At 46.4% G+C, this 13060-nt stretch overlaps 1 protein-coding gene across 9 annotated transcripts in view; it reads left to right on the top strand.

The window, feature by feature from the left end:
* LOC141257273 (phosphofurin acidic cluster sorting protein 2-like) overlaps positions 1-13060 on the top strand; it is a 552835-nt gene that overhangs the window by 242199 nt on the left and 297576 nt on the right. For all 9 annotated transcript variants that reach the window (XM_073671642.1, XM_073671643.1, XM_073671648.1 and 6 more), the window contains 2 exons: positions 10655-10759; positions 11564-11667. In XM_073671642.1, the coding sequence (XP_073527743.1) occupies positions 10655-10759; positions 11564-11667 (209 nt within the window). The remainder of the gene's footprint in view (positions 1-10654; positions 10760-11563; positions 11668-13060) is intronic.

The raw sequence follows: 13060 nt of genomic DNA, 5'->3' as shown, positions 1-13060 counted from the left end.
GGGAAAGCTGAGTCACTTACCATTAGTAAATAGGAGCAGAGAGGTATAGAGAAGTCTGCATGGAAGTCAGGATGGGAAAGCTGAGTCATGTACCTGTAAGAGGAATGGATAAACAGAGATGCTGATTAGAGTGCGGTGGTGGCAGGTAAGGTACAGTCTGCATGCATCATATTATTCAGGATTGATTCATATTTCTCACACTTAAGCAATGGACACTTAAGGTGATGGACACAGACTAAAGTCTAACAGACTCCTGGCCCACAATATATTTGTAACAATGCATTCAGCTGTGAACCAGAGGGGAGTGGTCTGTGCTCATCTTGATCAGCTGATTAAGGCTGAACCAGATGCTGGATGGTTAAAGGCTAAGTAAATAAGGTCATAAATGAAAGTGGGGGGTAGCTGGTGTAACTTGAGGAATATACCATTAGTAAATAGGAGCAGAGAGGTATAGAGAAGTCTGCATGGAAGTCAGGATGGGAAAGCTGAGTCACGTACCATTAGTAAATAGGAGCAGAGAGGTATAGAGAAGTCTGCATGGAAGTCAGGATGGGAAAGCTGAGTCACGTACCATTAGTAAATAGAAGCAGAAAGGTATAGAGAAGTCTGCATGGAAGTCACGATGGGAAAGCTGAGTCACGTACCATTAGTAAATAGGAGCAGAGAGGTATAGAGAAGTCTGCATGGAAGTCAGGATGGGAAAGCTGAGTCACGTACCATTAGTAAATAGGAGCAGAGAGGTATAGAGAAGTCTGCATGGAAGTCAGGATGGGAAAGCTGAGTCACGTACCATTAGTAAATAGGAGCAAATAGGTATAGAGAAGTCTGCATGGAAGTCAGGATGGGAAAGCTGAGTCACGTACCATTAGTAAATAGGAGCAGAGAGGTATAGAGAAGTCTGCATGGAAGTCACGATGGGAAAGCTGAGTCACGTACCATTAGTAAATAGGAGCAGAGAGGTATAGAGAAGTCTGCATGGAAGTCAGGATGGGAAAGCTGAGTCACGTACCATTAGTAAATAGGAGCAGAGAGGTATAGAGAAGTCTGCATGGAAGTCACGATGGGAAAGCTGAGTCACGTACCATTAGTAAATAGGAGCAGAGAGGTATAGAGAAATCTGCATGGAAGTCAGGGTGGGAAAACTAAGTCATGTACCTGTAAGAGGAATGGATAAACAGAGATGCTGATTAGAGTGCGGTGGTGGCAGGTAAGGTACAGTCTGCATGCATCATATTATTCAGGATTAATTCATATTTCTCACACTTAAGCAATGGACACTTAAGGTGATGGTTAACTCAAAATAGTTCGCAGAATGGGATCCTCTTTATAACATGGAAGTGGTGACAAGATTTATCATGCAAGATATTATTGCCAGTGAATAGATCTCCTAAGGCCACGGCCCCACTATCAGTATTTGGTCAGTATTCGATCAGTATTTTTTCTCAGGAATGGGAGATAAAACCAGGAGTGGGTGATAAATGCAGAATTGGTGACTTGTTTCTATTAGACCTTTTCTCTGATTGTTCCTCATCTGGTTTTGGCTCCCACTCCTGAGAAAAAATACTGACCGAATACTGACCAAATACTGATAGTGGGGCCGTGGCCTGAGGCTGTGTGCCCACGATGCGTTTTTTAAGCGTTTCCGCAGCGGCAAAAGCGCTGCAGAAACGCTTAAAAAACGCATGGTAGAAGGCCTGTCATGTTCCCCAATGATAATCCGCATGCTGTGCACATGCTGCGGAAATTTCCGCTGCGGATTATCATTGCGGAAAAAAATGCAGCACTAGCTATTATTTTGCGGAAGCGCTGCGTTTTCGCCGCCATTGACTTGCATTGGAACGCTTGGATTTCCCATCACTGTATATGTAGATGCGCATTCCATGCGTTCCAATGTGCGGATGGTACCCGGGTGTGGAGGACAGGAGACTCTCCTCCGGACCTGGGTACCATAGAACCTGTGAAAAAAAGAATAAAATAAAAAATAAATATCATATTTACCTTCTGATGGCCCCCGGTGTGCTCGTCTTCCCATGTCGGCAGCTCGCGATGGACTGAAGGACCTGCACTGACGTCATAGTCATGTGATGGCAGGTCCTTCAGTGTACCACAATCTGCCGGCAGCCTGGACGGAGCGAAGCAAGACTGCGGGGGCCATCAGAAGGTAAGTATAGATTTATTTTTTTATTTTTTACCATTCTCTCGGTCACACTATATTTGCTGGTTGCCGGTTGCATGGATTTATATAGTGTGACCAAGTTGTCAAGCACTTTCCTAGTGATGCTAAAATCGCTTGTCAACCCGCATGCGAAATCACATGTGAAGAACGCTTCACATCCGCATGTCCTTGGCAGGAAAACGCATGTACAATCCGCATGTACAATCCGCATGTACAATCCGCATGTACAACCCGCATGTACAATCCGCATGCGTTTTTTCTGCCAGGGAGATGCAGAAACTCTCAGGAAAAATCCGGAGCATTTCTGCATCGTGGGCACATAGCCTAATAGTCAAATCAAAAAAACTGTTTCTCTAGGGTGGAAGCAGTGGCCGAATCTGAAGCCACAGATGTTGGTAAAATCATGAATGAAATCCAGTATGGTGGCCACATCTGATAATCAGGTAATTATCAGGTCATCTAAGTAGCAACCTCACAAAAGATAAATGTAGACTCCCACCAAGTAAAAAATAATCCTATAGATGGGAATCATTTGGCCCCCGCTGAAGCTCCCGCGACTTGCAGAAAAAAAACTAGTGATGAAACATAAAAATCGTGATTCAGCGAATGTTCAGAGTGCATTGTGGGGAGAGTTGTGCAAGTCTATAAGCCTGTACACATTCAGGACCCTCGAGACGGCTTCCAATAACCGTACCCCAACAAGGCCTTGTAGCCTAATGGCAAAATACACAAACCGACCAGTGTGAACAAATGGCCACCGCTTTATTCATTTTATTGAATACCATAAAACAACCTTAAACTTATATGTATTTATCCTGTAATTATAACCATGGCTATGCCAAGTCACTGCACAAGGCGGCAGCATGTAAAACACCGAGAAAAACAGCCATAGAAGGAGGTCGAATTCAACCCTCCGGCCATTGCTGCTCAACAAAACCAAAGCACCTTTGATACCGTCCTATAAAACCGCTCATGAAAATGTCGTTGGCAATGTCGTGTAAATGATCTCCACCCGCCAACAACAGGTCCCGATTATCCACTTGTAAGATGTGGTGCCGTACTGCTACCCCGCCATGGGATCTAACAAATCTTCAAACCCGCATATTCAATAACCTCCGGGTCTTTTCCATGGCTGCCACATGTCTGGCTGCCCTCCATCCTTGCCTCGGAGCAATTTCCGACCACACCAGATCGCAATTACCCAAAATACATTTTTGCACCTGTTCATGTCCAATTTCATGAATGCTATTAGGTCTGCTAATTTATTCTTACCCAGATCATTTCCCCCGGCATGAATGACCCCCGCGACAGCCTGAACCCACCACTTGCTAAACGTCGCCACTAGAGGTAACACCAGCGCAAACCTCTGAGACCTTCCAGTGCACTTCCCTATATTAACTCCACATGGCCGGACCTCCGCTCTCTTTTTTTCCCAAATTATGTATGAATGACCAATAATCCAGACATGCGGAATATATGGATCTGAAAAGAAGAATATATATAGCAAAACCACCGACGAGTGCGCCAGACAAACACCTGCGTGTATCGCTTCTAGCATATCAGGTCTGACATATGTACGGAAACATGCTGACCTCCATCTACCCAATTGTTTTATTGCCTCGTCTCCTAACCCCAGTACATTGGTCTCTGTCGCCGCAACGATATGGAATGAAAGCGTACCAAATTGTGAGGTGTCTTCACCAATGTAACGCAGTGCAGACATGAAAACCGCCTTGAATTGATACTTTGTCAAGTAATTACCTGCTTAATGCACCAAGAATTGTACAGCTGCCGCTGGGCAAATGGGCAAATAACAATGAGCTCCTTGACCAACAAAACCGGGCAACATGGACCACCGACTCCTTTCATTGTTAGAAAAAAGAGAGGGGTCGCTCACTGGTCTATTCGGGTGCTCTGAAGAAAAAAGTAATCTCAATTGCAAAAAGAACTTCGGCACTCCATACATGAAAATATAAGAAATATTGTATCTAGACAAATGTCACTTTGAAAAATGAAGGTTGATGGGCACACATAAATTGGCCAAATTATGCGCAAAAAAACTTCATTTTTCAAAGTGACATTAGTCTAGATACAATATTTCTTATATTTTCATGTATGGAGTGCCGAACTTCTTTTTGCAATTGAGATTACTTTTTTCTTCAGAGCACTCGAATAGACCAGTGAGCGACCCCTCTCTTTTTTTCTATTAATCATTTTTGGGATCCCGCTCCTGGAGCATTGCAGCAGGTACGTGTTCACACTATTAGAAGTTTGACTGCCTTTTTTCTGACCATGTGTCCCTCCCATTCATTCACAGGTGGTTTTAACTAGCTCTACCAGCCCATACATTCTAGGTTAAAAGCCCAAGCAGAGACATATTGTTCATACAGGCTTACAGCCCAAGAGTGGCATATCCAGTGGTAGCGTAGCGTAGTTTCCCATCATACGAAGGTGACCTTGTCGTGGTTGATGGGCACACATAAGTTGGCCAAATTATGCGCAAGAAACCTCCTTTCATTGTTAGCCACAAACCTCACCTATGCTGTTCCACTTTTGACCTCTGCATGGAGATTTTTAAACCCTCATTGAAGGCTATGACATCACTGGCCTGCAAACCGCCTTCTGATTTTTTGCAATTAACTCGCCCACCCATAAAGCTGCAAAAAGGCGCCGCAAAAAGCCACCGCAAAAAGCCACCGCAAAAAGGCGCGCCTCAAACACACTACTGATAACCGATGCGAGTGCACTAAAAATCCGGTTCTACATTACAAAGGATACCAGACGCCTTCAATTCCCCCTTCTCTTCTTTTCTCCAGCCATTAACTATCTGTTTAACAACAAAATCCTTGGTGACATCGCGGACCCCCTTAACTTCAGCATAAAATTGTTAACCCAAAGCCCTTTTTGAACACCAGCGCCTGAAAGGGCCTTTTTTATCCAAAATTCCAATCTTAACAATGTGATTTCTAAATGCTGCTCAGAAGTAGAAGGAAATTTACCATTGGCGATACCTAACCACGTATCCCAGGCAGCCTCGTGACTCCTCCACGTAGACTGCACCACCAATATCTGAACTAACTTCAACAATTCAGCCCACGAGTGATCCGGGCATAGGAAACCGACGTATGATGCCCGGGGATGCAGTGTCCTGAAACGGTCTATCTGTAGACGAGACAGAGCGTCCGCATTATCTAAGCCTGGAACATGGTGAGCCCTGAACCATATGTTCAAATGGAGACAACGTAACACCAAATACTGTAAGGCTGTGTGCCCACGTAGCGTTTTTCAAGCGTATATGCTGCGGAATTTCCGCAGCGTAAACGCTTGAAAAACGCATGTATATCCGCACCCCATGGTCCCCAATGGCATTCCGCAATGTCAATGCCCATGCTGCGGATTTTTCCGCAGCGTATATGCTGCAGTCAAAAATCCGCAGCATGTTCATTAATTTTGCGGAAGCGCAGCGGAATCAATGTGTGGATGGTACCCAAGTCTGGATGAGAGGAGACTCTCATCCAGACCTGGGTACCAAAGAACCTGTAAAAAAAAGAATAAAATAAAGTTTATACTTATCTTCTGATGTTTTCCCTCCGTCGCGCTGTTGTCTGAAGGACCTGCCACGTCATTGAGTCATGTGACCCACCACATGACTCAATGACGTCACCGCAGGTCCTGCACACAACAGCGTGAGCCGCTCAAGACTCCGGACGGGGCAGAGGATGCATCAGAAGGTGAGTATAAACTTTATTTTTTTATTTTTTACCATTCTGAACAAGTTGTCAAGCACTTTTCCAAGTGATGCTTGGAGAAGTGCTTGATAACCCGCATGCGGAAATGCATGCAAAGACGCCTCACAAACGCTTCTACCTAGCGGGAAAACCGCATGTAATATCCGCATGCGATTTTCCCGCCAGGGAGAAGCGTAAAAAATATGCTTCAGGTCCGCAACGTGGGCACATAGCCTGCTAAATCTGGCAATGAAGAACTGTCTGCTGAATTAATGGCATACACTACAGCACTGTTATCCATCCAAAAACAAATCCTCTTATTAGCCTATTCCGAACACCGGATTTCAACAGCCACTATTATGGGAAAAGCTGAAGAAAAGTCATGTTAGTAATTAAACTGGAATTACGCCACACAGGTGGCCATGACGCCTGACACCACTCATCGCCCATGAGAGCCCCAAAACCGACACTGCTAGCGGCGTCCGTCATAAGCTGCATGTCAACATTGGATACCTCACTCCTGACAAATCACTCTACCGTTAAAGGATTTAAGAAATTTTGCAAGCTAATGAGTCGTCAAGCTCTTGTAATTCTAATAAAGTGGTCCGGTTTCTGAATACCACACATCACCAGTGACAGACGTCCGGAAAAAACGCAGCCCATGGGTATTATACGACACGCGAAAACCAACAGGCCCAACAGCGACTGTGACTGCCGAAGTCTAACCTTCCTGGCGCCAACCACTTGATAAATAAGCGACACAAATCTCTGCAAGAAAGCTTTGTTATTGGGCCTTCGGTTCTATCCTCTGCGATAGGAACACAAATATGACCCATCAAGCACCTGAACACATGCAGCAAATAAGTGCACGTGTTATCAGTACTAGGGCCAATAAAAAGAAAATCGTCCAAGTAATGAATGACAGCTGGCAAACCTGACTCAATCCTCACCAACCATTCCAAAAAGGATGCGAAAACCTCGCACGAAACTGAACAGCTCATCAGCAGGCACATGTCTAAAAAAGAGAAGCCATCTAATCTACAACCCAACAAGTGATAACACAAAGGCTTAACGGGTAACAAGCGAAAAGCCGATTTAGATGTCCGATTTTGCAAGCAATGCTCCTTTACCATGCCAACGAACCCACTGGACCGCTGCATCAAAAGATTTATAAGATACTACAGTATAGTCTTTTGGTATCCCGTCGTTGAATCCCCAGACGGATAAGATAAATGTTAGATAAGCCGAAACTTCCCTTGTTCTTTTTTGGGGACTAAGCCAAGAGAGGATCTGCTGTAACAACAGCCTGTTGGTATTCTGCTGGTGCTTCTGCGACTGGACCAGGTGTTTCTGCAGGTCCTCTGTTTTGTCTGGCGTCGCTTGCTGGCTTGTTGTAGACTTCACCAAGGACATGCAGTACGTCTTGTAGCAGTCACACATATCTGCTGGGAACACCGCTCGCACTATTAACACCAATTGTAGGGTTTCTACTCACTTGGGTGCGTCCGTAGGCAAACAGGAAGCGTTTCATTTAAATGTCCATGTCGGTTTATTGCTTCATAAACCAGCCATAAGCAAAAGGAAAACAAACAGCCTTTAGTGCAAGCAAAAACAAAGTAAAAAGTCCTTTAAGCACAGTCTCTGACTAGCAAGTCCTGTGGGCACACAGGCTGGTTAGCATTCAATACACTGGGTCAGTCTGGAGACAACAACACACAGGAGGCCTTCTCCCTCCAAACACAGACCATGTGTCAAACAAAGGACTCCATTTTTAAACTCTTAACCACACCCAGAGATGAGGTATGTGGGTAGCCAGACCCACCCATCTCCATCTCTCTAACTACCCGTAACCCGGCCCCAGATGCACCAAACAGTCCTCTTAGTGCTTAGATGCACTAGAGCAACATTTCCGGATTACATCACAGAGAACAGCCATCTCTGTGATACATACCTCCCATCGACTATGTGTCCTTGAGCTATCTTATACCATAGATTGTCTTCCTTCACATCTGCACTCTGTAGGTTTTCTCTCCTCATGTCTCCTCTCTGTGGGATCTTCTCCTTACGTTGTCTTCCCTCTCTGATCTTTTCTGTGGGTTGTCTTCCCTCTCAGATCTTCTCTGTGGGTTATCTTCCTTCTTGGATCTTCTCCGTGGGTTGTCTTCCCTCTAGGGTTCTATTCGTGGGTTGTCTTCCCTCTAGGGCCCTATCCGTGGGTTGTCTTCCCTCCTGAGTCTTCTGCGTGGGTTGCGTTCCCTCTCGGGTCCTCTCCTTGGGTTGTCTTCCCTCTCGGGTCCTCTCCGTGGGTTGTCTTCCCTCTCGGGTCCTGTCCATGGGTTGTCTTCCCTCTCGGGTCCTCTCTGTGGGTTGTCTTCCCTCTCGGGTCCTCTCCGTGGGTTGTCTTCCCTCTCGGGTCCTCTCTGTGGGTTGTCTTCCCTCTCGGGTCCTCTCCGTGAGTTGTCTTCCCTCTCGGGTCCTCTCCGTGGGTTGTCTTCCCTCTCGGGTGCTCTCCGTGGATTGTCTTCCCTCTCAGGTTTTCTCCATGGGTTGTCTTCTCTCAAGTGTCCTCCATCTGGGTTGTATTCCTTCACGCGATTTACCCATTGCTAGTCTTACCTCACGTGTCCGCCCTGTGGGGTGCATTCTCACAGGCCCTCTCCGTGGGATGTCTTACCTCTCGGGTCCTCTCCATGGGTTGTCTTCCCTCCCTGGTCCTCCCTGTGAGTTCTCTTCCCTCACAGGTCATTTTTGTTTGTTGTCTTCCATCATTTGTCTTCCACTTGGGTTGCATTCCCTCTCACTTCCTCTCTGTGAATTGCCTTACCTCACGGGTCCCCCTGTTGACTGTATAACCTCATGTGTTGTCCCCATAGATTGTGTTCCCTCATGTGTCCTCCCTGTGGGTTATCTTACTCCACGGTTCCTATCCGTGAGTTGTCTTCCCTCATGGGTCCTCCCCGTGGGTTGTCTTCCCTCACTGGTCCTCCCCGTGAGTTGTCTTCCCTCATAGGTCCTCCCCATGGGTTGCCTTACCCCATGGTTCCTCTCCATGGGTAGCCTTACCCCATTGTTCCTCCCCATGGTTTGTCTTCCCTTCCTGGTCCTCCCCCTGGGTTGTCTTACCTCTTGGGTCATGTCCGTGAGTTGTCTTCCCTCTCGGGTCCTCCCTGTGGATTGTCTTCCCTCTCGGGTCCTCTTCATGGGTTTTCTTCCCTTTTGCGTCTTCTCCATGGGTTGTCTTCTCTCATGTGTCCTTCATGTGGGTTGTTTTCCTTCATGTGATTTGCCCGTTGCTTGTCTTCCCTCACGTGTCCTCCCTGTGGGTTGCATTCTCACAGGTCCTCTCTGTGGGATGTCTTACCTCAGGTGTCCTCTCCGTGGAATGTTTTACCTCTCGGGTCTTCTCTGTGGGATATCTTACCTCCCGGGTCCTCTCCGTTGGTTGTTTTACCTCCTGGGTCCTCTCCGTTAGTTATCTTACCTCTTGGGTAAGATTGCGCCTCTTCTCTGTGAGTTGTCTTTCCTTATGCCTCCTCTATGTGGGTTGTCTTCCTTCACAGGTCCTCTCCATAGGTTGTCTTCCCTCATGTGTTCTCCACGTGGATTTTGTTACTTCACGTGATTTACCCGTTGCTTGTCTTCCCTCACGTGTCCTCCCTATAGATTGCATTCTCTCTGTTCCACTTCACGGGTTGTTTTACCTCCCAGGTCCACTCCGTGGGTTGTCTTCCCTCCCGAGTCGTCCCCGTGAGTTCTCATCCCTGACAGGTCCTCCCCATTGGTTGTCTTCCGTCATTTGTTCTCCACGTGAGTTGCATTCCCTCTCAGTTCCTCTCCGTGAATTGTCTTACTTCGTGGGTCCCCCTATGGGCTGTTTTCCCTCATATGTCCTCCCCATAGGTTGTGTTTCCTCATGTGTCCTCCCTGTGGGTTATCTTACACCACGGTTCCTCTCCATGCGTTGTCTTACCTCCCGGGTCCTCACCGTTAATTGTCTTACTTCTTGGGTCCACTCCATGGGTTGTCTTCCTTCATGGGTCCTCTCTGTGGGTTGTCTTCCCTCACTTGTCGTCCACGTAGGTTGTGTTCCTTCATGTGATTTACCCATTGATTGTCTTCCTTCATATGTCCTCCCTGCGGGTTGCATTCTCTCTGTTCCTCTCCCTGGGTTGTCTTCCCTCCCGGATTCTCCCCGTGAGTTCTCTTCCCTCACAGGTCCTCCCGATTGGTTGTCTTCCATCATTTGTCCTCCTCATGGGTTGCATTCCCTCTCAGTTCCTCTCTGTGAATTGTACTACCTCACGGGTCCACCCATGAACTGTCTTTCCTCATGTGTCCTCCCCATAGGTTGTGCTCCCTCTTGTGTCCTCCCTATGAGTTATCTTACTCCAAGGTTCCTTTTTGTGAGTTGCCTTACCCCATTGTCCCTCCCGTGGGATGCCTTACACCATGGTTCCTCCTCATGGATTGTCTTCCCATCTGGGTCCTCCTCATGAGTTGTCTTCCTTTATGTGTCCTCTCTGTGTGTGTTTTCTCCATAAAGAGTACATAAATTATGTCATCATTACACGGACATGTTTCTCTCTTGGTGCCTGTGTTATTACCCCACATTAGGTTGATATGTGTAGACAAGGTGTCATGTTACCATTATCCCGTCTCATGTAACACTCTTGTCTATAGATAACTTGTGTAGGTAAGTGGTGTATGGTCACATATATGGGAAGCTGCAGTGACTCCACTTTTTCCATAGGTACCCCGAAAATCAGTTTTTGATGAATTAAATGAAATCCTGGGGTCCGAGCAGCAGCTTCCTGAAAGCGTTATTCTGGTGAACACTTTGGACTGGAGCGGACAGGTAATGGTGGGAGAGGTACTGTGACAAGTATAACTGCAGCCAGAGAATCCTCATTCATCCCAGTACACGTTCACTGTGCTCCATATATCACCGAGAATCAGTATATCACTGATTCCACACACTTCCAGTGGAATGGTAGGAAGCCTATGTGACAAATCTTCTATGTCGGGAGGAGAAGCTGTCAAATAAAGAAATGATTCACAAAGATGCTGGTCCATGAGGTGGTGACTGTCACATGAGCCTGGTCCATGACGTGGTGGCTGTCACAAATTGCCTGGAGTGTGGAGTGGTGGCTCTCACATGTGCTTGGTCCGTGGGGTGGTGGCTCTCACATGTGCCTGGTCTGTTGGGTGGTGGCTCTCACATGTTCCTGGTCTGTTGGGTGATGGCTCTCACATGCGCCTGGTCTGTTGGGTGGTGGATGTCACATGTGCCTAGTCTGGGAGGTGGTGGCTGACACTGGATATTTGTAGTAAAAGTGGAACAGCTGTGGCTGAGCACTATCTACTTCATGTAGATATGGAACATAGTGGTGTGGATTCTCATCCTTCCTAGCAGGACCTTGATATGTCCACCTTCCATGGTAAAGGAAAAGTGGTCACTGACAGAATAACATTGCCATATAATATACCTCCGGCATCCAAACATTAGTGGTCAGAAGCCACACTGTACAACTCATCCTATACATGACCCTCTGTAATGTCACGTACATAGCCGCTTCCCTATAGACACAATGTCCAGGCAGGATACTAACATTCTTCGATTCAGGTCATCTGTAACGTGGATCTATATGTATTTATACAGTATCTCAGAGAACAGCTACACGGGAAACTTCTGACTGTCTCCACCTGTTCTTCTGCTGATGTCCAGGCAGCATTCTGTGGCATCATCACTCGTATCCAGAGATAGTGAGTACCATATAGTGAGGACAGGTCACACCACACCTCCAGTCGTCACACGTATCCGCATATAGCGAGGACAGGTCACACCACACCTCCTGTAGTTCCAGGTATCCATCTATAGTGAGGAGAAGTCATACACGTCTCCTGTAGTCACACGTATCCACATATAGTGAGGACCGGTCACACTGCATCTCCTGTAGTCACAGATATCCACATATAGTGAGGACAGGTCATATACGTCTCCTGTAGTCACACATATCCACATATAGTGAGGACAGGTCATACCACGTCTCCTGTAGTCACACATATCCACGTATAGTGAGGACAGGTCACACCACATCTCCATTAGTCACATGTATATACAAATACTGAGGAGAGGTCTCAACACATCGCCTGTAGTTACACGAATCTACATGTAGTGAACACAAGTTACACCTCGTCTCCTGTAGTCACACGTATCCACATATAGTGAGGACAGGTCATACCACGTCTCCTGTAGTCACAGATATCCACATATAGTGAGAACAGGTCATACCACGTCTCCTGTAGTCACACATATTCACATATAGTGAGGACAGGTCATACTACATCTCCTGTAGTCACACATATCCACATATAGTGAGGACAGGACATACCACATCTCCTGTAGTCACACATATCCACTTATAGTGAGGACAGGTCATACCACGTCTCCTGTAGTCACACATATTCACATATAGTGAGGACAGGTCATACCACGTCTCCTGTAGTCACACATATCCACATATAGTCGGGACAGGTCATACCACATCTCCTGTAGTCACACATATCCACATATAGTGAGGACAGGTCACACTATGTCTCCAGTAGTCACAAGTATCCATATATAGTGAGGACAGGACATACCACGTCTCCTGTAGTCACACATATCCACATATAGTGAGGACAGGTCACACTATGTCTCCAGTAGTCACAAGTATCCATATATAGTGAGGACAGGACATACCACGTCTCCTGTAGTCACACATATCCACATATAGTGAGGACAGATCATACCACATCTCCTGTAGTCACAGATATCCACATATAGTGAGGACAGGTCACACTATGTCTCCAGTAGTCACAAGTATCCATATATAGCGAGGACAGGTCATACCACGTCTCCTGTAGTCACACATATCCACATAAGGAGAAGACATCATACCACATCTCCTGTAGTCACATATATCCACATATAGTGAGGACAGGTCACACTATGTCTCCAGTAGTCACAAGTATCCATATACAGTACAGACCAAAAGTTTGGACACACCTTCTCATTTAAAGATTTTTCTGTATTTTCATGACTATGAAAATTGTACATTCACACTGAAGGCATCAAAACTATGAATTAACACATGTGGAATTATGTCCTTAACAA

This window comes from Phyllobates terribilis, unplaced genomic scaffold (assembly GCF_046119375.1).
Source record: "Phyllobates terribilis strain yellow unplaced genomic scaffold, ASM4611937v1 Scaffold_3__8_contigs__length_932513732, whole genome shotgun sequence".
Lineage (NCBI taxonomy): Eukaryota > Metazoa > Chordata > Amphibia > Anura > Dendrobatidae > Phyllobates > Phyllobates terribilis.
Note: the sequence above shows the minus strand (reverse complement) of the source record. Positions and strands in the feature narration are given on the sequence as shown.